The sequence below is a fragment of the Vombatus ursinus genome, unplaced genomic scaffold (assembly GCF_900497805.2).
Source record: "Vombatus ursinus unplaced genomic scaffold, bare-nosed wombat genome assembly UNPS02003292.1, whole genome shotgun sequence".
Classification (NCBI taxonomy): domain Eukaryota; kingdom Metazoa; phylum Chordata; class Mammalia; order Diprotodontia; family Vombatidae; genus Vombatus; species Vombatus ursinus.
This window is the reverse complement of record NW_020943070.1, coordinates 9711906-9737787: the sequence shown is the minus strand read 5'-3', so window position 1 is coordinate 9737787 and position 25882 is coordinate 9711906. Positions and strand designations below refer to the sequence as shown.

Sequence of the window (25882 nt, the reverse complement as noted above, 5' to 3'; positions counted from 1 at the left end):
TGCTTCTTGACGGAGAGTGTAACGTGAACAAATCTGTATCTTAGGGTGATCAGTTTGGCAGATCGTGAAGGTAGGTGGGAGAAAGAAGAGATGTGAAGCTAGAAGACCCGTGAGGAGGCTCTTGTAATAATTAAGACTGGAGAGGATGAGGACCACTCAATGGTCTGTCACTCAGCTTATATGTCTCCAGTGTTGGGACTTGGCATTTGAATTTCTTTGTAGTTATTTGTTTCATCTTCAGGCTCTGGATTATTAATATTTTTTCTTTCTTTTGTCTTCAAATGTCTTGGTTTTACCCAATTATTCTCAATGGATGTTAGAAACATACCTATTTATCTGTGTATTTCCATATATTACACACACACATTAATAGTCATAGATTATTTAACATTCTGCTAAGGCAAACGAGTCCTTTAACAAATATTTTGCTTTGACATGTTTATGCTGCTATGCTAGGTGCTGTAGATACAGAGATCTTTCAGGGGGCATCCCTGTCCTTAAGAGGCTGGTTGGGTTTTGGTGGAGAAGTTACAGTATCTGGGTGGATGAGTCTAATACCGGGTAGCAGGTGACGGAACCAAAGGAGAGATCCAAACGATTCACTTTGGGAAAATCCAAGAAGCAGGAGGTTGTAGTCAGCTGGTCATGGGTCCGACATGAATGGGTGGGCGTGTTTTATTATTGAATCTATGCTAATGAGAAGTCATCTTTTTGGGCATGCGATTTTTACCCTCACTGAGTACATACATCTTGCATGACCAGTACTATAACAATAATGACAACAACTGGCATCTACGTGGCACTTGTGGTTTTAGCTTGTTAGCTCATTTGCTCCTCATAACACCCCTGTAAAGTAGGACCCCTTATTATTCCCATTTCACAGATGGGGAAACTGATGCCAAGAGGTGAAATGACTTGCCCAAGGCCACACAGCTAGCTTTGAACATGGGTCTTCCTGACTCTGTGCCACCCAGCTATCTCAAAACAAATGCATTGGCTGTGTGGGCTTATCTACCACTATAGGTGGTTGGGTTTTTTTTCCTGCACTGATTGTTTCATACGTGCATAACTTGTTCCTCACAGTGTAGAAGCTTCTTGAGCCCGGGCACTATTTCACCCTTCTCTTCTCTCACCCCAGTGCCCGGCCCAATACTCGGCACTGAGTTGGGTACTCAACGCTGAATTGAACTTACTTGGTTTGTAAGCCATGTTGACTTACTATCCATCCCGCTATGGCCTTGTCTGTGGCCTGGGTAAGAAAATAATTGTCCTTTTCTCCCAGGTACAAATAAAGCCTACATCCTTCCTGGTATCCTTTGCCATATTCCCATTCTTCATCCACCATGTGGTGGTTCCATTTGACCCTTGGCCCATTTTTGTTCTGCTGTTAACCTTTGTAATCCTTTAAAGAAATCTCTTAGGTCCACTGAGGCTAATAATAAAGGGTGAGGAGGAATCTCAGCTAATTAAAATATTCAAGGAGCACCTGTGATCTCAAACATAAAAGTAGACCACAGGGCTTATTTGGATAAGGGAAACGGACCACCAGCATGGTGTTGCCCTTGACAGAAGTCTATCCATCTTCAGATTTATAGACCTCCTAGAAAACACATAGTGGTGTTATGTGTCTCATCAAAAACTCCAGTTATCTGGCAGAGTGGCATGGTAGATTTCTTGGCATGAGCCATTGCCACCCCAACCAGCAGCATAGTAAGGAGATTGTCAACTCCTCCCACCATATCCTAGAACACTTCATTTATCCAGCATCTTGGGGTTGTGACCTAGAAGCAACCTTTCCAGATACCTGAAGTTTGCCCTTTCAAGCCCCCAAATTCTGCTGGACCCTAAACTTTTTGAATCATTCCTTCACTTTCAAGCACAGTCTTTCCTTCAATATTTCAAGGACCTATGATTTCATGTGGTGTCTGACAAAACAGACATCTGCATCTTGTACATCTTAGTAGATGATTTTTTCTGAATGAGTGAAAATGCACTTCTTTGGTGCCTGCTGGGTGCCTGGTACTGTCCTAAGCACTGGAAATGCAAACATGAAGCCAAGATACCCTTCCCTTCAAATTACTTACATTCTAATAGGAGAAGATAACGCATAGGACCAGTGACCAGGGAGGAGAGAGGTTTCGGTCCAGGAAGTCAAAAGGGTGGTCAGTGCAACTATAGGGAAATTGATTGATACCTCTTTCCCCTGATTTAGTTGGTTAATTTGATTACTGTTCCCTAAAGGAGGAGGAAAAATGGAGGCAGAAGGTAGAGAAGGTGCTTTGGTGATAAGGCATGAAAATAACCAGAGGCGTTCTAAATGCAGGATGTGGGTTTGGCCAGACTTTTCACCCATCAAGAGCCCAGGCCTGGAGATGGAGAGCCTGGTAGGAGGTAGAGGAGTACTAATCAAAACAGTTTCTCCTTCAGTGGCCAGCTTGTATTCTACTAGTCCTCAGAGAGCAGAGACAGAAGGCATTATTGGCTGGATCTGTCCTTGGAGTCTGTCATGCTCAGGGTAGGACCTGTTAAAGTTTACCCCTCCTAACCCTCTCAGCCTTGGAGATCTCAAGGTTGTCTCCCCATTGACAAAGCATCAGAGGAGCTTTTAGTCATGGTTTAAACAGACAAAGATATAATTTAACCTTTATTTATAAAATTTAACCTTTCCTTAGGGACACACGGTTATGATCAGAACCTCAGTTGCTGTAATGGAATACTAATTTATGTTATTATTTAATAATATTATACTATTATTTAATATTAATACTCTTTGGGCCTGAGCTTTTCTGAGTGTTTGCATACATCGTACTGTGATACCATCAGGCCTTGGGGTGGGAGGAGGGATGGAGAAGACGCTTTGCCCAGGCACTAAATGGCCCCAGACCCCAGATGGGGAGGAGGCGTTTATGGTTGGGAGCATGGACAGAAGAGGCTTTCCCAGTCTCGAGCCAGAGTCAACAGTAAGATCTTCCCGGATTTGAGATTTTTGTGGGGGTTGGAATGAGAATGAAAGGAGAAAGAACAAACAAGAAGGAAAAGGACCTATTTGTACAAAAATATTTATAGCAGCTCTTTCTGTGGTGGCAAAGATTTGGAAACTGAGGGGATGCCCATCAGTTGGGGAATGGATGCACAAGTTGTGGTATAGGAATGTAACACAATACTTTAAGAAATGATGAGCAGGCAGATTTAAGAAAAACCTGGAAAGACTTACATGAGCCGATGCGAAGTGAAATGAGCAGAACCAGGAGAGCATTGTACACAGTAACAGCCATATTATACGATGATCAGCTGTGAATGACTTAGCTATTCTCAGCAATGCAATGATCCAAGACAGTTCTGAAGGACTTATGATGAAAATGCTTTCCATCTCCAGAGAAAGAACTGATGGAGTCTGAATGCAGATCAGAGCAGACTTTTTTTTAAGCTTTCTTTTTTTTTCCTCTACTCTGTGTTTCTTTAACAACACGACTAATATGTAAATATGTTTTGTATAACCGCACATGTATAACCTATGTCAAATGGCTTGCCTTCTCAATGAGGGAGGAGGGAAGGGAAGGAAAGATGTTAGAACTCAGAATTTTAAAAAACAAATTGTAAAAATTGTTTTTACATGTAATTGGGGGAAAATATTAAATAAATAAAAAAGTAGAAAGACCATCCTGGTCCTGGACTCCTGTGCAGATCCCTGAGGCCTCAGAACAGCTGCAGTATCACGTGCTGGGCCCAGTTAAGCTGATGCTGAATGGCCCCAGGCTATGGGGGCTCTTAGGCTGGCTCTTTCCCAGGGGTGTCACCTGTGGCTTCTACCAGCTGTCAGTGTATAGGCCTTCCGGAGCCCTGACAAGCCCCCTCCCGCTGGCTACCTTTGATCTGCGGGGCACTGGAACCACACCACACATGCCCACCCACCCCCCCTCCCCCCGGCAGCTGGTTACAGTTGTGTGTAGACAAGAGCAAATAGACGCTGAGCGAGAACTTTAGTGAGGGGACTTTGGGACTTCTTTTGGGCTGCTCAGGAAGCTTTTTTTGCTTATTTACTGATATTTGAGATTGCAGAATGAGTAGTCTTTAAATAAGTATGTTGTGTATTTTGTGTGCACAGAGGTGGAACGGGAGAGTGCAAAGAAAGCTAGCCTTGGAGACCAGAAAGACCTGGGTTGAAATCCTGCTTCTGTCCTTTCCAGCAGTGTGAGCATAGTTTAATCCCTCCACCTTGCTGAGCTTCAGTTTCGTCTTCTGTCAAATTGGTAGAGCCTACCTAAGTAGGCTGGTTGTGCGACTCAGATGAGATTGTGGCTGGAATGCACTTAGCTGATATTTAGAAGGTAGTGCTCCATTCACAACGACAAATTGCAGTCTTTTCCTTTTTCTTTCTTCAGTAAGCAGGCATTTCCCCCCCCCCCCAAGCCCTAGTCCCCACTAGAAAAAAGAAAAACAAAATCTTCATAACAAGTATGAATAAGCAAAAACAAATTCCCATATTGGTCATGCCCCCATATATGTGTCTCCGTCTGCCCCCTGAGCCCGTCCCCTCTCTGTCAGGAGGGAGGGAGCAGGTTTCACCACCGCCAGTGCTCTGAGATCACAGCTGCCTGTCTTTGCAGTGTTGTTACTATTTATTAAATTGTGCTCCTGGTTTTGCTCTCTTAGCTCTGCATCAGGTCATACAAGTCTTCCCAGGTTTCTCGGAAACTGTTGCTTGGGTCATTCCTTATAGCACAACAGTGTTCCATCAGATTCATAGACCCCAGCGCATTCAACCATTCCCCCAATGGATTGGCATGAATCCTGCTTTTCCAAAGCCCTTGAATCTAGTCCCAAAATACCTCTAAGGAAAGTAGGGCTTGGGGGCAGATGAGGAAGCTGAGGCATTAATCAGTTAAGTCCCACTTCTCCATGTGGCAGATCTTTTTTAGAAAATAGCCCTGTAATTTCCTCTTAGTCTCTGATTTGGGGAAATTTCTATCTGCAATGTTTAGCTTTTGAAATGTGCTGTCTTTTATGGACAGAGACGCTGCTGCTGCCACTGTGCTCTTACAGAGACATACACTGGGATTATTCTTCTGGTTATTGAGAATTTCCCATCCACCCATGCTTTGTCAAGTGACTTTGATCAGGCATATATATTTGAGACAGTTGGCTAGAGTTAGGGCTGGGAGCCTTTGCGGTGAGATCAAGCCCTTGAGATCAGTCTCTATTGTTATCAATCAGTAAGTTGGCCTTAGTACTGTGAGAAGCACTGTGGTGTAGTGATTAGGGGGCTGGACTTGAAATCAGGAACCTCATATACTTATGGGGTGTGTGACTCTGGGCACGTTACCTTCTCCCCTCTGGCCCTGTTTCCTCATCTTTAAAATGAGGGGCTCACACTCGATGGTAAAAAATGGCAGCTAGGATTCAAATTTGGGATTCTTTCCATTGCCCAACAAAGTAGGCAGCAACTTGAGAGAGGGTGCTCGTACCCAGAGTTTGGCAGCGATGGCTTTGTACCTTCCTCACCCAGCCCTATCAGAGCCAGGGCACTTTGCTAGGATAGTACTGGGGAGGGTCCAAAGAACAGGCCAACCAGAGCCCCTGCCTTCATTGAGTTTCTAATCTACTAAGGAGGATATTAAGGGAATCCCAGCCTTTCTTCATTGGATCCAGAGGACCTTGTCACAGGGCACGTCACAAGTGAGATTCCTCTGAAAAATGAGGGGGCTGTTCAGTAGACATCAAAGGTCCCTTCGGGTTCCGAGGCTCTGATGGGGTGATCCCAAAGCCCTTTATTGGGTAATCTGACTATTGCCCAGTAATAGTCTGATTCACTTGCAGTTTCAACCTTTTTAAGCAAAGCAACTTCCTTCATATGCAAAGCCCAATTTTCTGTGTATTTTTAGAAAACAAATGGCCACAGCATTTGACTCATGATGGAGAATTTGCCTGTCATTTGGGCCCTGGGTATAGCCTTTGTTGCCTGGGGCTAGCCAAGCCTGCCCCACAACAACATGATTCTTTGGACACCTGTGATCCACTCCCTTCCCTGGCCTCCACTGCCCTAGCTTGAGGGGATTATCTGCTCACCTTTTCCTGTCATTGCCTGCTCCCCCATCTAATGGAAGTGCATATTTCTCTGTGACATCCCTGGATGAAGGGAAAGGGCTCTGGCCTCGTCCCTCCAGACACTTAGGGGCTAGGCTTACCTCTTCTGACTGGTGGCATTGAGCACGTCACTGCATCTCCTTTGGACCTCAGTTGCCTCATCTGTTAAGTACACACATTGGACTACACCAACACTTCTCCAAATGTGGCCCTGAGGATCCTGAGGTCCTTTCAGAGGGTCTATTTTCATAACACTGAAATGGTTTCATTTCAAATACTGTAAACATCAATGGATGTAACCCACCCAAACAAAAGCTCTTTTGTGGGGAGAAGCCTCAGTAATTTTTAAGAGTGTAAAGGGGTCCTGAGACCACGAAGTTTGAGAACCACTGGACTAGCTTAACCTTTAAGAGCCCTTGAGACTCCCACTGGGTCAAGATCCTTCTGCATTCCAAGCTGATAACCAGCTAATCTAATGAAAGAATTCCTGCCCAAGTGCTAATGGGAGATTAGAGGAAACCACCTCCCCTTCCCCACTTCTAGCCCAAGGAACATATGTACACTTTGTTTTCCTGGAAGGAAGGCCTCCCAACTGTGTGGCCCAATCCACCAGTGACTCAAATGGGGATTTTCAGGTGTGTCTGGAGTGGGGGTGGGGGGTGACTCCAGAACTATAGCTCTTCCCATTTTTTTTTCCAGATTTTCTTTTTAAACAAACTGCTGTCATATATGAATGTGTCCTCAGTATTCCCAATCTGAGATTACCCTTCTGTAGTTCATTTTCAATTTGGCAAACATTTTTAAAAGCCCATGTATTTGTAAGACAGTGGGTTGGGTTCCTGGGGCTGGGGGATGGGAAGATACCTAAGACCCCTGTCTTCCGTGCCCCCCTTCCAAGTCAGCTTCTGATTCCCCCAGAGGATGGCAGCTCCTTGAAGTCAGGGACGTGTTCTTTTTTGTTTCTGGGCCTGGCCCACGTAGAGGCTTAATAAATGTTGGTCGATTGAGTCTAACTGGAGAAGATATGAGGGGGAGACCAGGCCCTTTTCATGAGAAGGATATTTTGGCATTATCCAGTATACAATGTAGTTTTGTTTTGCAAATACTGAACATGTAAACAACAGTGGTTTGTAATTACTGTCTGAAAAAGTCTCCCAGCCCCCTTCCCATGATGAGTGATGATGTGAAAAATGGTTTGTGAGCCTTGGGGACCAGTACCATCACTCCAGAGCCCTCCCTCTGTGGGGTTTTGGAAAGGACCCTGACTTTGGGGCTGTAAGACCGAGGTTCAATCCCAGGTTCTAGCAGACTTGTATGATCTTTGGCACATTTACACTCTCTGGGCCTCAGTTACTTTATCTGTACAATGACGGTCGTGAACTAGATGAGAGCTATCTAAATTCTTTTCTCCCTGACATCTTATGGCAAGCGTCATAGGGCAGTGGAAAGACCACCGACTCTGAAGTCAGAGGATCTGAGTTCATATCCCCCTTCTGATTCTTACTTTTTATGTAACCTTGAGCCTCAGTTTCCTCATCTGTAAAATTAGGGAGTTGGGCTAGATCAGAGGCATCAGACACATCGCGTGTAGCAGGCAATACTTCTAAGTACAGCTCTAACCAGATTAAAATAGAATCAGGAAATATTTGACAAGATAAATACAAAAGCAGTAGAATATAGGTAATATGAATACACGGTTTCCGAGTAAATATGTGGCCCGCAGGGATCCCTACGTACAGTTGAGTTGGACCCCATTTCTGTTTGAGCTGTGAGCTTTTCCTCTCCAGTACTGACACTTCCCAACTCTCCTCCCATCATCCTAGGATGTCCTCTGTCGCTGCCCCACCTCTCCGATGAAAACAAGGGAGTTGGGCAGGATGGTCCCGGAAGGCCTTTCCAGCGCTACACCTGTGGGCCTAAGCAGGTGATATTGCTGGGACGGTGACCTGTAGTCTAAAAAATAATAATAATTAAAATTTTCAGCTTGGTAAAGAGATTAACGTTTAATCCATGGACTTCCATTAATACATAGAATTTGGACTGTTTTATTCCGTTTATACCACTCTGGCTTTAAGAGCAACATGATGAAGTTTGACTTCAAGACTGAACCAAACCAGAGTTCATGTTCATCTGCTCATGATGGGTAAATGGTAACCACGGACTCAGCAGTGAAAGGGGCAGCTAGGTGGTGCCATAGTGCATAGAGCGCCAGGCCTGAAGTCAGGAAGACTCATCTTACTGAGTTCAAATCTGGCCTCAGACACTTACTAGACGTGTGACCCTGGGCAAGTCACTTAGCCCTGTATGCCTCAGTTTCCTTATCTGTAAAACATCCTGGAGAAGGAAATGGCAAACCCCTCCAGTATCTTGGCCACGAAAACCCCAAGTGGGGTCATGACCAGTTGGATGTGACTGAAATGACTCAACGCTAAAACAGATGAGTGAAAATTGTTCCCATAGCTCAGCTCTCATTGTTGGTGCTGAGGGAACGAGTCAAAGCAGCTAAGATTCCAGAAGTCATCAGATCGAGGGAGTTACCATTGCGGAGTCGATGAACACTTGGTGAAGCTTCACTTTGTGCCAGCCACTGGGCCGACTGTCCAGGCCCATGCCCACGTTTTTTCAAATGAGGAAACGGAAGCCTAAAGAGGGAAATGATATACCCAAGATCACCCAGCTGATAAGTCACTGATCTCCTTTGACTGTACCACAACTGGCTTTTTTGTTGGTTTATTTATGTTTGTAATTTACAGCTGGTTCCCTTCTTCCTTGTCATGTTTTACTTAAGTTAATAAAGCTTCCTTTCTGTCAGCACACAGGGAAGGGAATCAAAAGGATCTGGGCTTTATATTATCTCATGTGATTCTTGCAGCCCTCATAGCAGCACAAGTACCACTGTGCCCATTATACAGACCAAGGCACAGGAAAGTCTTTGTCCCTCAGGTTTTGTTGGAGAAGAATCCTTTCTCCAGATTCGAGGTCAGAGAGAATCCTTTCTGCGGCTCAGGTTTTGTTGGACACCCGATAATTTCTGCCAAACTCTTTGACTTGTCAGTAAGAAACTGGAAGCAGGTAGGAGGTTGCCCAAGAGCCTAAGCCCAATTGGAATGCTGCGGGTGTAGAAAGAACGTTTCCATCTCCAAGAGTGACCAGAGCTGGTCCAAGCTGATTATCATGCAGATGAGCACAGAAGTCCATGGGCAGCTGCCTCCTTTGGGCTCTGCTTTTCCTCGGGTTCTCTCTGCCTGAAATGCCCGCTTTTCTTCCATTTCCCTGGCTCCTTCCCCTCCTAATCCCAATCTTCCTTATTCCTCAGTTCTCATTTCTTCTGCTTGGTCTGCCCCCTCTCTGCACTTCTGGTGTATGTACTTGCTAGGTTTGCCACACAGTTTATAATCTCACATGGGTGAGCCCTGCCCTTCCCCGCTCCCCCAAACTCCTGGGTGCGGGAGTGTACATGGAGTAGAGCTAGACACCTGGGCCTCAGACACTCTAGCTGTGTCACCCTGGACTAGTCTAACCTGTTTGCCTCAGTTTCTTCACCTGGAAATGGGAATGATAATAATAGCAACATGTCTCACAAGCTTATTTTGAGGTTTGATTGAGCTAACATCAATAAAATGCTTTACAAACCTTAGAAAACCGAGGCAGTCAGAGGTTAGGTGACTTGCCAAAGGTTGAATTCAGGTCTTCCTGACTCCAGGCCCAGCTCTGTGCCCCTAGCAGCCTCACATATCGCAAGATAGGAACTATTATTAGACTTCTTCTGTCCCTGAGCTTGGAACATTGTCCTAGAGGCCAGGATCTCCCATCTGGTTGATCAAGCTTCATGGGTCACTTGCAGAGTCTGGCCTGGTTAACTGCAGGCTAGTGCCTGTCCCCAGTGGTTAGATCTCTAGGCCTGGAGATAGGAAAACCTGAGTTCAAATTCAGCCTCAAACACTTAGGAGCTGTGTGACCCTGGGCCAATCACTTAGTCTCTGTTTGCCTCAGTTTCCTCATCTGTAAATTGAGGAGGATAATAGCATCTACCTGTGAGGAACAAATGAGATAATAGTTGTAAAGTGCTTAGCACAGTACCTGGTACATAGTAAGTACTATATAAATGTTAGCTGTGATGATGATGATGGTGATGATGGTGATGGTGATGGTAGTGGTGGTGATGGTGATGATAATGGTGATGATGGTGATGATGGTGATGGGTGGTGATGGTGATGATGATGGTGATGGGTGATGATGGTGGTGATGGTGATGATGGTGATGATGATGGTGGTGATGGTGATGATGATGGTGGTGATGGTGATGATAATGGTGATGGTGATGATGATGGTGATGTTGATGATGTTTAGGTTTCAAGAAAACATGGTAGCCAGAAACCACTCCCTCCCAAGTAGAAACTTCTCTTCCCCTTTTCCTTCACCTCCCCCCATCCCAAATGGACCTCCTCCATGATGAATTGTCAGTGCTCTCCAGTCCTAACTTATGGTGAGTCTTCAGGTATCTAGCAGAGTAGCTCTTTGCTAGTGAAAGGTCAGAAGCCTCTACTATGGACATTAGGCTGCAAATGAAACTTTTTTTGAAAAGTTTCTTCCATTGAGTTTTCTTCCTCTCTTGTAATTCAACACTGGAAGGTCTCAACCTATGGGCTTCTGAAGCTGAATACTTTGATAAGTTCTGTGAGATTGCATGTTAAAGTCAGAACAGTGTTAGCAGCTGCAGGTAGACGGTTAGACGTCTCCTGCCTTTGGTTGCTGGGTAACCTTGTGAGTGAGAGCTGTGGGATTGGGCTGGCCTTTGACCATCACTTTTGTGGGTGTCATGAAGATTCTCTGATCTCTTCCTGGTATCTCCATCCTGTTCAAGAGAGCCACCATCCATCAGGCTTCCTGCCTTTGCCCCTTGGTCTGGTCTTCCTTTCTTGGGGGGCTCTGGCAGCGAAGGGGGGAAGGAGGTCACAGCACCTGCAATTTATTTTTAACTTGGAGAAGGAAGAGATAATAGATGTGCTGTTAAGTATACAGTTTCATTTTCACCTACATAAGTCTGTTCGATAATAAACAGTACTGAACACATCTTTTTCAAGGTGATAGTTTTCTGCTATAGCAGAGAGAAGAAAGGACTCCCAAGTTTCATTTGAAAATATGAGTAATAGGGGGCAGCTGGTGGCGCAGTGCATAGAGCACTGGCCCTGAAGTCAGGAGGACCTGAGTTCAAATCCAGTCTCAGACCAAACACTTGACACTTACTAGCTGTGTGACCCTGGACAAGTCACTTAACCCTAACTACCTAGGCAAAAAACAAAAAACAAACAAAAAAACCCCAAAAAATATGAATAATAGAAAAGTAGACAACAGATTTTTTTTAAAATGCCACTGATGTCCAAGCTCCTCACTATCTGTGTTACCTTGTGAGCCCTGCATTTCTCCTTTGTAAGAATGAGGGGATTGGACTCCAGGGCCTCTGAGGGCTCCTGCATCCTTGATTCTGGAAGTTTCTTCAGGTGGCCAAGAATAATCCTGCTTCCTGTACTAATATGTTCAACACTTCTCTCTTTTTTTATTAATTTATTTTGATTTATCAATAATCACTTCCATATGCTTTTGAGTTTAAAATTTTTCTCCCCCTTCCTCTCCACCACCCTCCCCAAGATGGCGCACAATCTGATATAGGCTATATGTTTACATTTATATTAAACATATTTTCACATTAGTGATGTTGTAAGTAAAAATTAAAACCAGTAGGAGGAATCATCAGAAAGAGGAAACAAAACTTAACAGAAGAGAAAAAAAAATAGCAATTCAACTTCCATGGTTCTTTCTTTGGATGTGGATAGCATTTGCCATCACAAGGCCTCTGGAGATGTCTTAGATCCTTGTATTGCCAGGAAGTATTAAGTTTATCAATATTAGTCATCACACAACGTGGCTGTTATTGTGTACAATGTTCTCTTGGTTCTGCTCACTCAACACTTCTCAATGGCATGAGAAGACCCAGGTTCAAATACCCCACTTTGATGTTTACTGCCCGTGTGACTTTGGATAAGTCACCTCCATGGGCCTCAGTTTCCTTTCCTGTAAAAAGAAGAGGTTGACTTTGATGATTTCTAAGGTCCCTCTCAGCTCTAGTTTTAGGAAGCATTGTCTCCATATGGATATAGAGGACTAACTTTGTTACTGGCCCATGGAAACATGGCATAAGATGAAACAACATTATAAGGTAAAGTTACTTTGTGACGGCAGTGTTATAAATGGCTGATGAGCTGCATGAGGTCTCCCGGTTGTAAGGCTGGCATTGGTTATAATGTGCTGAAGAGACTTTGGTTGGTTTGATGTTCCGTGAGGCAGGTCTGTGTGTAGAAATTCTTGATTTATCACTAAAGAGATACCCATCTTTCCTGGTGAGGTTTGGGAGGAAAACAAGGAGCTATGTTTTACATTGATCTCACTTAATCTACATAAAATTTTCCTTCTTGGGTGAAAATCAAGAGAAATGGGTCTGAAATAAATTGAAAGCAAGTTTGTGACCGGGGGTCTTAGACAACACGAACCCTTAGCTGTGGATGTTAACTTCAACAGGTTACAATTATATTTTAAAATCCTTTGTCTGAAATTCTGCTTTTGTTTTTGTTTCCTCTTGCTTATTTTTTCAGAAACTATGTGAAGGGATATTTAAGGTCCTGGAGAAAGACATCACGACATCATGCCAAGTCACCTGTCTGGAAGCCCTCCGCATCCTTTCCCGGGACAAAAAGGTTCTCGTTCCCGTCACCACCAAGGAGAACATGCAGATTCTGATGAGGCTCGCCAAACTGGACGACTCCGAGGCTTCTCTGGAGGAGGCGGCAGACTTCCCGGTCATCGTGGAATCGCTGAAATGCCTGTGCAACATAGTGTTCAACAGCCAGATGGCCCAGAAGCTCAGCCTGGAGCTCAACCTGGCCGCCATGCTGTGTAACTTGCTGCGGAAGTGCAAGGATCAGCAGGTCATCAGCGACATTAAGTGCTTCGACCTACGCCTGCTCTTCCTTCTGTCCCTCCTGCACGCCGACATCAGGACCCAGCTCCGGTACGAGCTGCAGGGGCTGCCCCTGCTCACCCAGGCCCTGGAGAGCGCCTTCAGCATCAAGTGGACTGATGAGTACGAGGCGGCCATCGACCACAACGGGCCGCCCCTGTCCCCGCAAGAGACGGATTGTGCCATCGAGGCCCTCAAGGCCCTCTTCAACGTCACAGTCGACAGCTGGAACGTCCACAGTGAGGTAAGCCACCCAGACCGCGGAGGCCGCTGGGAGGTCGGGGTGGTGATTCCATCGGTAAAGCCTTGCTTACCACGTGTGTGCTCTGAAGAGGCCACTGGCCATTTGATAAGGTGCACAATGCGACTTGTTTTATCAAGTTGCCACCAGCATGCTTTTTTTCCCCTTTAAATATGGTTTGTCCTATGCATCTTTTGAAAGTGATTAAAGTATGGACTGAAAATCCCTCCAACCTGAGGATGAATTATGAAGTGATGAGAGTGTGTTATCTTTAAAAAAAAAAAAAAACAAACAAAAATAAAGAATCCAGAGCACCTACAAATTTGGAAGAAGAGAATCCACCAAACTATAGGAGCTTGACCAACTGGGCTGGGAATTGGGACTACCATGTGGGGATCGGTTGGAGGAATGGGGTACACTTAGCCTTAAAAAGAGAAGGGACCATGCTCGATCCAGCAAGTGTTTATTAAGCCCCTACTATGTGCGGGGTTCTGTGCTAGGTACTGAGGATACAAGTATAATGAAAGGTCCTACTCACTTAAATTTTATGTATATAGGGAACTTTATACATGTATGCAGGTATGTGTGTGTGCACATTATACACGCGTATACATATTATATATACATGCATGTATCTATATATACCCACATGTGTATCTGTGTATACATACATACACATACACATATATATGAGGGCAACTTCTCTTTCAATGGTGAAGACGATAAGTACCTCTGTACATACATACAGCACTGAACATCAGATGAATGAATGCAGGTATGGGCAGTGTGGCTAAGTACAAGCTCGCTGGGGGGGGGGGGCGCGCTCTAGCAGTTGGGGGGAGCATCCTGAAGGAAGGGAGGATTCTGTGAGGCAGAGGGTAAGAGGGCAGGCCTTCCTGGCAGGGGGGATGGCCAACGCGAAGACATGGAGAGGGGAGAGAGAGCATCCTGAGTGACAAGCAGAGGGAGCGAAGGCTGGTTTGGCTGGATTTTCAGGGTGTGTTGGGGGAATGATGTCTGGTGAAGCTGGGAAACTAGATTGCGGCTTGGTTGGGGAGGGCTTTAAAAACGAAACAGGGGAGCTGACGTTTGATTCTGCAAGCCACTGGAATTAATTGGGTAGAGAAGTGACGCAGTCAGATCAGTGCTGGCAGCAGCATGCAGCCTCTACTGGAATGGGGAGAGACTTGAGGCAGGGAGGCCAGTTGGGAGGCCGGGGCTGATGGCCGTCGGAACCAAGGTGGCAGAAGTGGAGCTCTTGGCCCTGGAGCCCAGAACCAGGAGAATGGGTACAAGATCCATTGAGGTTGATGTCATCTCCAAGTAAGGGAAAGCTCACTACCTTCCTTTTTTGGACTGTCCAGAAGTGGGGTGGCTGCTGCAGGAAGTGCCCCTCCTTGGTGGTCCTCAAACACAGCCCGAGGGGCCACGCGGCATTTATTCTAGAGAAGATTCTCAGTTGTTTTTGAGTTAGGCTTGAGGACTTTTGAGATCGCTGTCTCCAGACTATGATTTTTGTCTCCAGAAGAGTAATGTGGATTGCACTTTTCGTGTATCATATCAGTCTCTCTGTGTTGTGACCTTGTTGGGCTAGTTATCTTTTAGGTTAAACCAGAACTGACTGGCCACTTGGATCTGATTCACAGTCATGAGACAGAAGCATGATTCTACTCTAATTCTACTCTGGTGTTTAGCTGCTAACTTGCCCCTTTTCCTTCATGGGCTGAGGAACCCTTCTGGTGTTCCCAGATCCCATCGACCCAGGGCAAGCCAGGGCTGACATTTCAGAATCAAAGTTCCACAGTGTGCCAGACACTGGATGTGATTACTAGAAGGTAGGAAATGTTAAGCAGTCAGTTCTACTTAACTGGCTCGTCATAGACGCGCATGTTATTTTCTCCTGTGGTTATTAGATTTTTCCTCTTCTTTCTCTCATTTACTTCATTTACAGTCATTTCTTAAACCCTCTCTACCCTTCCTTTCCCTCAGAGTCAGGCCCTTTGAATCTTGGCCTAAATAACACGGGGCAGTTTATCCACGATAACATATTAGCTCTTTTCATACAGAGTTTAGGAATTCTGCTCATTCATTCCTCTGTATCATCCCTGCCTATGATTAAAGGTCTGTTTCTATCAATGGGCTGCCTTTGAAAGGATCAGCTCAGCTCAGGGATGTCTCGGACTATGTAAATAATCTGGATTTTGAAGCACAAATAGACTTGCATTTTGCAGCCACGTATTTGAAGGTGCATCCCAGCAGCTGTTGGGGATGGCCATGGCACAGTCTGCTGAGCCCGGCCTTGGCCGGGAAGGATGGTCAGGGAAACCCACACATTCTGTTGACACTTTGAAAACAGATATTGAGGAAGATTGGAAAAATTAAGTGTCCGTGTCTACAGTTATGGTCCTTCTGCATCAGTGATTTTGAGATTTTTGTTGTTGTTAATTCTCTTTCCAGTGGCATGGTTCCTTCTGGGACTGTTGTCATAAGCTTGGTGTTTTAGCTTGGCATGCAAAGCAGGGAGGCCCTTGTGGTTTGCCAGAAGCCATGCAGGTGCGTCCTAGAGACATCCTAGGCCCACGACCAAGAGCACAATTGAGCTGTTGGGGTTGGTTAAATTGGCCCTGTGATTTCATGGACCCTTCCAGTGCATGCTGGCGCCTTCTCTGAAACACAGAGCACTGAGGGAGGTGAAATGACTTGCCCAGGGCCACACAGCCAGGATGTGTCAAAGGTGGTTCTTGAACCCAGGTCCTCCTGGTTTTGAGGCCAACTCTATCCACTATACCACACCGCCTCTCAAGCTGCTACAAAAGCAACTGTTTGTTGTACTTCAGCTCTATGCTTGGCCCTGAGGATAAAAGGGCAAAAAACAAAACGGTCCCTCTTCAAAAGAAGCTTCCATTTTAATGGGGGAGAAAAGCACTTATATAAACAGATACAGCATAAATATGAAGTGATTAAATACCACTGTGTAGCAGGTAGTTAAAGAAACCCAAAGTGGTTTGAGAGGGAGAGCGCTGGCAACTAGGGGTCAGGAAGAGCTTCATTCAGAAAACCGGGCTCTTGCTGGGATCAGCGCTCATCTTCTGCAGACTCACTGCGAGCATCCTCTGTACGACTCCAGCAGCCAACAGAGTGATGGGGTTGAGACAAACCTCAGGCTACGCCCACGTGGTTCTGATCTCTTTTGCCAAATTTCTATATTTGAATAACTTTCTGCTCCAAACAACTTGGAGATTGTGGATATTTAAGATGGCATCATCTATTGAAAAACATTGTTCTTAAATTTTTCTGAATCAGTGTTCTGTCCGACTGATCGTGGACAAGAGTTTGGTTTGTGGTAATGGGTTGGTTCCAGTGCAGTTTATTGGTTAGTTTATTGCTCCATTGATATCTTCAGCTGATATGTTGAGGTGTGAGTTTGTAGGATGGGGATTTTTAAAATCTGTCAATCCATGAAATATAGTAAGCTTCTGATATACAATTCTAGCTACCAGGCCAACTCTTCTTAAGTATTCAGTAGGTCCTAAATTTTTCAGTCTGCAGTGATGTGTGGTACTGTTTCCGCCCTTTCCTTGCATAATTTACATTGGTCAAACTTGCATGTGGTGGAAATTTGCGATTTCCTGTGCAGTGCTCTTTTTTCCTTCTGCTGTTTATATGGAGTTGTTGATTGAGTTCAGAGTAATTTTTGAAAATCAATCATGGTGTCTGGGCTCCTTGAGGATAATCCTTCTGTAGTATGTAGTGGCAGTGACTGGGTCCTAAATTGCTGTCATAACCCTCTCTGTTTTCATAAACAAACCTGCCTGATTCAGCCATTTGTTTGATGTTTCTTTGTCAGCATAGCGCTGGCTGAGTTCATGCAGTTGTCACTCATGGGCTTTTTAATTGCCATCATGGATCTCAATGGTTTCATAGGCTGTTTTGAGAGGTAAGCCACTTTCAGTTACATTTGACAAATCCAGTGGTGTATAACTGTTATCATCCTTTATTGTTTGCCTTGTAAAGTGGTATCTGCCTATTCCAAAAGTATTGCTGTAGGTTTTGGTTTTTTTTACCTCATAATTGTGGGCTTTTGCTCTGCTCCAAAGAATTTCCAGCACGTAGTTTATTTGGTATTTCTGACTTGTTCCGGGTGTCTTTTCCTCTTTTGGTACCAGAACACAAATGAGCTCCTCTTACTCCATGAATGCCTTTCAATCATGTTCCTCCTTTTTAGAAGTAGAAATGTTAATCTTCTGTATAGCTGCCTTAGGGTGATGCACCCCATATTTTGTTAACATTATGTGAGTTTTTGTTATGATGTGTTCCAGGTCCATCATAAAATTCCAAAGATTTACGTGAAGACCGATAATATGTAGGTGTGAATTGCTTTAAATGTGTTCATCTCATTCAGCTTTGATTTCAGGATGCCAGTAAGTCTTCTAACGTTCATCCACAGCCTTCTTGATGGCTTTATTCTGGATGTGTTTTGCCTGAAAGAGACCCAAGGTATTTGTAGGTGTCACCTTCATCCATTGGTTCACTGTGACCTCCAGATAGATTCAAGCCTTCAGTCTCTTACCTTTCCTTGGCATAAGTTCAGAATTTTTACACTTATCAAGTCCAAATGACATTTTAATATCATTAGAGAGAGATTTCAGGAGACAGAAGAGCTGTTTAGTCTGTTTCTGGTGGAGCCGCATAGTCTGATGTCATCTCTATCCATCCCATGGTTAATAAAATGCTTTGGCTCAATTCCTTCCGTTTGGAAGCCATGCTAAGTTCTATTTAGGAGAGACGCTAATAGATTAAGACCAGTCTGAGCCTTTAAACTATCTCCCTCAAAAATACAACATTTTATGTTAGTTGTCTTGGACATTATCTTGTTGGTGGTATGTTTTAAATGGGGAGTGAAGAGTGGTTTGTGCATGGTGGTCTGACAGGGAGATGGCCGGAATGCATTATGGTGGGCCTGAAGAAGTTGAGATGTAGTGAACGCTCACCAGTTAGGAGTTCAAGGCCTCTGAGTAGGAGCTGGAACTCTGGGTTCTGGTTGGAGGAAGAGTAAAAGGTAGATATACCCAGTAGAGGCACTCCAGGGAGATGTCCAAAGTGCAGTTTGATATGTGTGAGAGTGCCTACATGTGGTGAACTTTCATCAGGCAGGAAGAAAGATACTGGCTTTTTAAAATTATTCTATTTTAGTATAATTTATCTTCTATTTGGGTTCAAGTTGTCAAACTCTAAAAGGACTTTTGGGGATTCTGTTCTAAGTATCCTTTTGTCTTTTTCAAAGTCATTGAAGTCTTCCTCTTTTTTTGATCATCTCTTTCATCGTTAGGTATAATTTTTAGTGATTGCATTGAACAAAGAGTTTCAGTGACCCGAGGTTCTCCAACTTTTCCTCCTTCGGATTTTAGTATCTCCTCCATTTCATCTCTAATCTTACCTAATCTACGCTAAGGGGTGTAGTTTATTTTTATAATTGGTCTGCACTGGTCAACAAACCGCTGTTGTGTGGCTTGGAGCCGAGTATCTGTTGACAAAAAGTAGTCTGAAGCCCTTTCTGATCTTTCCCATTTTGTTAGGATATGGTTGGTACTGGGGCATAATGTCTTCAGGCCATTTCGTGGGTCCTCATGGTTTGCCTGCTTCCCCAGAGCCAGCTGCTCTGAGCCATTTCAAGCAGGTGGTGGATCTGGTATTTCTATTTCTGGGGATCTTGTCTTCTCGTAGTACCAGAACATGAAAGAGCTCCACTTGACCATCATTTTCCATGTCAAGCTGATCTAATGATCTCCGGTAGGGCCAGCTTGGAATCCTATGCCTTCCCATCTATTTCTTTGACCCTTATGGGAAGTGACATCCCATTGATCATGATTGATGCCAGCTGCATCAGTGGTGCCCTCCGAGCTCCATTGGCCAACAGGTCAGGGTCCCCACTTTGCCTTCCCGTCTGCCATGGTGGCCTCAGGGCACATCACTCTGGCTGGCATCCCCTCACTTTACCATTCGACACTCCTCCAGTCATTTTGTTGACATGTACCTTCCCCAGCCTGATGAGACTGTGGAGAATCTCCAGGCGGCCCTTTCCCCCCAGCTGGCAGAGCCCTTCTCACTCCCCAGGGAATGTCTGACTTCCCAGGGCTAGATTACTGCATGAGACAGCTGCCCTTTGAACAACTTAAAACTACCCTCGTCTGGAGGATGCTTTACGATTTCATTTATGGAAAAAGATGAGACATTTTCCTGGTAGCTCTAGGGCCGTAAATAGAGACCTTCCTCATCAGGCCTTTTTTTTTTTTTTAATACTTCTCCCTTCTTTGTTGCTTTTCAGTGCCAGTCTGCATTGTTTATGTACTACAGCCCATGTAATTTTTTTTCAGCATGTTTAAACCTGCCATCTTCACGGTATAATTAGCTGAGCATAATCTAACATAGTCCTGGGCATATCACTGCCCCGAAATAACTGGTTGGGTAGTTGATCTGGGAGAGAGCTTGGGGATTTGGTTTCATCTCCTCTGACCTTTCTTATGCTAAATTTGGGAGGTGGGCTGTGGCTGGGTTCAGGAGTGTTCACCAAACTCCTAAGAATCTGGGAGAGGTCAGCTACGTCTTAGAGGAGTGGTCCGTCCTCTGGTAGGTCAGGGAGGGGGTGCAGAGGGTCTGACCAAGATCTTCTTCTAGACCAGATAACCAGGAATGGTGTGTGCTTGTGGGACTGGGGGCCCAGCTCTCAATTCATTCCCGTAAGGGAAATTCCATGAGCTCCTGCTCATCCTCAGCCAATATTGATGCCTTGCTAGTGGTCAGGCTTAGAGCCGCCCTGGACTTTGCATTCTTACTTCCTCATTTTTCATCTGGAGAATCTGAAGGCCAGAGAGGCAAAGGTGGCAGCATTTGGTGAACCATCCAGTGCTGTCTTAAATGTGAGTCGTTGTAGGGGCAGCTAGGTGGCGCAGTGGGTAGAGCACAGGAGGATCTGAGTTCAAATCCAGCCTCAGACCAAACACTTGACACTTACTAGCTGTGTGTTCCTGGGCAAGTCACTTAACCCCAATTGCCTAAATAAATAAATACATGTGAGTCATTGCAACAAACAAACAAACAAACAAACAAACAAATAAATAAATAAAAGATTGCATGTGAGTTGTTGCCAGTGTAGGAAGAGCTCACCAAGAAGCAGGCTGGTGCCTGGGGACAGACTGGCATCCCAGGAGAGCCTGACCATGACCCACCAAGAATAGCTTGAAAGCTGACTTCCAGGCCAGAGTGAGGGGCTAGGCTGGCATTTGGAGGTTGTTTTAGAGTTGCAGCGTGCTTTTGGTTTGATCTTCAGCACACCCTTGGGAGGTGGGTACATCTACTTTGTACATGAGGCACCCCAGATTCAGAAAGGTCAGTCTGCTTGTGATGGAGCCAGTAAAGGTGGAAGTCAGGGTTCAGACCCAGGCTTCTGTGAGTCCAAGGCTCTCTGGCTTCTAGTTCAGCCTCTGGACGTGCGTACCTTTTCCAGCGTCCTGGCGTATCGCTGCATTCCCTGGTGGACAGCAGCTCGGTAGGGCAGAGGATGGAGTCTAGGAGCTAGAGCTAGGAAGCTCTTGGTTCCAGTTCTGCCTCAGACAGTTCCCTGCTCTGTCTCCCTGGGCACGTCACGTGGCCTCTCAGCCTCAGTTTCCTCATCTGTAAAATGGGGGTGGTAATAATAGCGCCTTCCTCCCAGAGTTGTCATGAGGATCCAGTGAGACGGCATCCTGAAAAGTGCATTGCATACCTTGAAGCGCTAACTATGGAAATGTCAGCCATTATTAGTTGTGATTGTTGGGGAAGGGGACTGTTTCCCAGCTAAGGTAAACCCATTGAACACACTGATATATAAATATAAAGGAGATGGGAGAGACAGTCGATCTTACTGACCAGGTCAAGTCTTCCAGTTCATTGGAGTGCTCTAGCATCAGTGATCTTTCTTTGTTTTGCTGAGATTGAGAGGGGTCTCTTTGTATTGACATCCTTCTGGTGATTTAGCTGTCAGTACTTGGGAAAACATTGATTAGGCACCTACTATTTGCATGGCATTAGGGACCAAGTTTTCCTTGAGGGGGAATATAATAGGAATATACATGGCCAGGATACAAAATGATGCATCATAGGTACATGTGAGTTGCAAGCCTTGTGGTTTGTGAGTTCTGGGTGGGAAAGGTCATTCTTCCCTGGTGGGGAGAGGTGGCTTTTGGGGATGGACGGGAAGGAGTCCAGCAGATGGGGCGGCGGGGTATAATCTAAAAACAAGCATCAGAGGCAGCAGAGATGAGGAGGAGGAGTGTGGAGCACGCTTGTGGGAGCAACAAATGGTTGGATTTGGCTGGAGAGTGGAGCACCTAGATGGACTGATATGGGAAGAGGCTGGAAAAGGAGGTTGGAACCAGATCTTGGAGGGTCTGGGATGCCAGGCAGAGGAGTCGGGACTTTATTAGTTGGGCAAAAGGGAGACTTTAAAAAGAGTTTGTGTGGCAGTGGAGAGTGATCAGATCTGTGTGTGAGAAAGATCTTATGGCTTTGTAAAGGGTGGATTGGAAAGGGAAGCAACTAGTCAGGTGATCTCTCTCTCTCTGTGTCTCTCTCTGTCTCTGTCTCTCTCCCTCCCCTCCCTTACTCTTTGTTTCTCCCCTCCCCTCCCCTCCCCTCCCCTCCCCTCCTCTCCTCTCCTCTCCTCTCCTCTCTTCTCTTCTATTCTCTTCTGTCACTCCCTCCTCGCTTTTCCTCTTTCTTCTCTTCTCTTCTCTCCATAGGGATTGCAGCTGACATGTAGCTACAAGATATATGTATGTATGTGTGTGTGTGTATATATGTATCTATATACATACACACATGATCAAATCAATGCTAGCTATTGTTATATATGAAGTGTATTCTCAATCCAAATGTGAATTATTTTAAAATTCTCCATGTCATTACACCTTTTTGGGTATAGATAATTGAGGCTTAATAGTCTTCATATTTGACAGTATTGGACATCTCAGTCCTTCACATGTATACTGCTTTCCTTGTTTTCTTCTAGTCCCCTCCCATCTTAGAGCAGACTCCTAATCCAGTTTGGGGAACCAACTTTATTATCAGACTTAACTTAGCCTCTTTGTTATTCTGCAGATTAATCATTTATTTCATTCAGTGTCTCAGGGATGCTCTGTATCAGAAGACGCCACAAAACTAGTCATAATGGCAGCACAGAGAAATCTAATGGCTGAGCTCTCTTCCTGTCTGCCTGGATCAGATCATCTCTTTATTGATTGTCCAGTTAACAGAAGGTTTTTTCTTCAGCTGATCAGCACCAGTACCTACCTCATAGCAATCTTGAAATAAGAAAATAAAAAAATAAAATAAGTCTCCAATTTAAGGGTTGGAGACAGGTATGACTGTGTGAAAAATAGCCATTTGTTCTGGCTAAAGAGAATCTCATGGGAGAGAGGATGAAACCCTTTAAATTTCAGTAGTCTTTATTTCTTAAAGTTATCAAGAATGCTAGATGGTTGATCCATCTCTAGTTTGACAATGTAAGAGGGGGTGAAGAGAGTAATGCCAGGAGAGGACTTAGTATTCTTCTCTGTCTCTCGTCTGTCTCTTTCTCTCTCTGTCTATCTCTTTCTCTGTCTCTCTGTTTCTCTCTCTCTCTCTCTGTCTCCTCCCCCTCCCCCATTGTTTTGACATTACCAAGGCCCTTATCAAAGGTTTGAGAACGTTTGAGTGCCAGGTCATCCTGGGAGTGGAAAGGACCAGAAGAGAGTGAGGCATCTGTTTATCTGTAGCCTTGGGAAGCTAGGATAGTGTGACAGAGGTTGGAAAGATGGGTAGATCGGGAAGTCAAGATATTGAATTCTGTTTTGGTCATGTTGAGTTTGAAATGAGGATAAGACATCTATTTTGAGGTCTGATAGGCAATTGGTGATGTGAGCCCAGAGTTCAGGGAAAAGATTGGGGCAGAACATTTAGATCTGGAAGTCATCTATATGGAGGTGATAGTTGAACTCAAGGAAGCTGATGGTCATTTAGAGAGAGAAAAGAGGGCCCAGGAGATCCCTGGGGAACACTCGTGCATAGGAATGGGACAGGTATGGTGGTCCAGCAAAAGAAATTAAGAAGGAATAGGCAGGTGGGAGCAGAACCGGCAGAGGACAGGGTTGTGGAAACCCGGTGAGGAGAGTATGTGTAGGAGGAGAAAGGAGGGGAGTGGTCAGCAGGATGGCGTCTTGCTGTTCTTTCCCCTGCCTACCTTCTGTAGTTCAGTCTGATCATAAATTCATAGGATTTAGAGCTGGAAGGGTCCTCAGAGATGGTCTACGGTCTAGGCCACTTCATTTTACAGAGAAGTAAGTGGAGGCCCCAAAGGGTTAAGTGATCCACCCAAGGGACAGGTAGTACATCCTCAAAGTGTCAGAGCTACATTTCTATCTGTGGTCTTCCAATTCAAAATCCAGTCCTTTCCTACTGTCTTTGGCTGCATTTTATTCCATTTTAAGTGTGGGAAACAAAGATTTGGCTCCAGTTTGGACAGGCTTGATCAGGTTTTTGTTAGTTTGACTTCTACTGTTTGGCATCTCGCTCAGCAAAGAAACAAAATGGCGGTTTAATTCTGTGTTGGGTTGATGGGGTTCATTCTGATTCTTGGTTTAGGGACTGGTTTTCTAGCGTCTGCCTGCAGATGAATCAAAGTTTGGAGATTCCCTTCCCTGGTAAACATAACCTGCTTTCTCTAAGGATTTGGCCACCATTTTTCCTGTGAGTAGGGTGGAAAGAAGATGGAATCATTCCTCCAATGGGAAGTCTCAGTCATTTCTAGGAGAACCACTTTGCCTGGTGCTGTCTGTCCCTTCCTCCTTCAACTCTTCACTGAGGCTCTTCTTGTTGATGGCTTAGAAGTGTTTGTTCTTTGCCCAGCATGCATCCTAAACCTAGAGGGCCTCTCAGGGGATGATCGCACCTGGAAGATGATAATTCAGATAGGGAAAACACAGGAACTAGTCTTTCAGGCCAACCACTGACTCCAGAGAGACAAAGGACCAACCACAAATATCTAAGAGGCTTAAGAACAGGATGTGGGTGAGATATAAGAGGCAAGGACTTTGGTCCAAGGAAGATGTTTAGGAATGACCAAATCCAACAGATAAAGGGAATTTCATATATTTCACTTGGGAGCTTCTCTGGGACCACCCCCACCCCAATGATGTTAAGAGTGAATATTCACTGGGCAAGTCACTTAACCCCAATTGCCTCACCAAACAAAAAAAAAAAAAAAAAAAAAGGAACATTCAGCTTGCTGATACCCTAAATTTTATGTTTACATCCTAGCTTCAGAGGATGACATTTTTTCTAAACTTGTCTCCCAAATCCTGGGATTTTTCCCTGTTTGGGGGCTTTTGGCCTTCTATTCACTGATTACAAGGATGTTACGTGAGCGTAGGTACTATTTTCTATGTTGAAATGGCTGACTTCTCTCTGGTGTATTATTCTTATTTGAAATGAGATATTGGTAGAGACAGTAGGAAAACAGAGTGAACTGCAGGCCTTACAGGTTCTTGTTGGTGGGAACTTCAGAAATAAATATTTCTGCCTGAGTTTTATTTGAATCCAAATTTTTGAATTAATACTTATATTTATAACTGTGTAACTTTTGGATTCAGTCAAAGGTCCGTACTTGAGGACCTAGAGGGGCCACATATGGCCTCAGGGTCACAGGTTCCCCACCCCTGGTCTAGAGAGACATTTGACTCCTAACTCAGTACTTTCTCCACCATGCCATTCTGGCCTGAGAGATATCAGAACTCTGGACATGATTCAGGAAATGAATGTGAGGTGTCCTTTTTAATAAGCATTAAGCCCAGTATGTCACCACCACCACCACCACCACCATCATCGTTATAAAAAACTTAATCTTCCTGTGTGCACAATCAGAATCACAGCATGTTAGAGGTCATTTACTTCAACCTGGGCCTGAATAAAAAGACTTTTTGTTAATGTTTCTCCAACAATTGGCTCAAAGACTTCCAGTGCGGGGAATTCACTGTGTTTTGATTCCATACTTGGATAGTTTGAATTACTAGGAAGTTCACCCCTTATCAGGCTGAAACATCTCTCCAGAACTTCCAAATATTTTTTAAAAAGTCACTCCTGGTCCTGGCCTCTGTGATCAATTAGAGCAAACCAAATCCATTCCCTCATTTAACTAGCATTTGTAGAGGCTTTAGCAGATGGTGTCTGGAAGTTGGCTAGAAAGATCCGGCCCCTGGGTGCCAGCTCGCCAGTGTTGCCAATGATGGGCTACTAGATATTACTGTTGCTTTGGGCACAGCTCCACCCTCTACCGTGTAGTCTAAAACTGCAGTGACCAGAGCTCTGTTAAACATCTTCCATTAATAGAAGGGTAGCATAAGTCCATTCATCAGGTGCTGGAATGGTGAATGGAGATGAGGTGATGAGCGTTGTGATTCCTGGGGAATCATCACCAGATTTCCAAAGTGGTTGGGGAAGGCTTTCAAGAGGAGCTGGAGTTTCAAGAGTTGT

The 25882-nt window shown here is 44.8% G+C and overlaps 1 protein-coding gene across 3 annotated transcripts in view; it reads left to right on the top strand.

Annotated features, from left to right (window-relative positions):
• RIC8B (RIC8 guanine nucleotide exchange factor B) overlaps positions 1-25882 on the top strand; it is a 96934-nt gene that overhangs the window by 26389 nt on the left and 44663 nt on the right. For all 3 annotated transcript variants that reach the window (XM_027871129.1, XM_027871142.1, XM_027871138.1), the window contains exon 3: positions 12734-13342. In XM_027871129.1, the coding sequence (XP_027726930.1) occupies positions 12734-13342 (609 nt within the window). The remainder of the gene's footprint in view (positions 1-12733; positions 13343-25882) is intronic.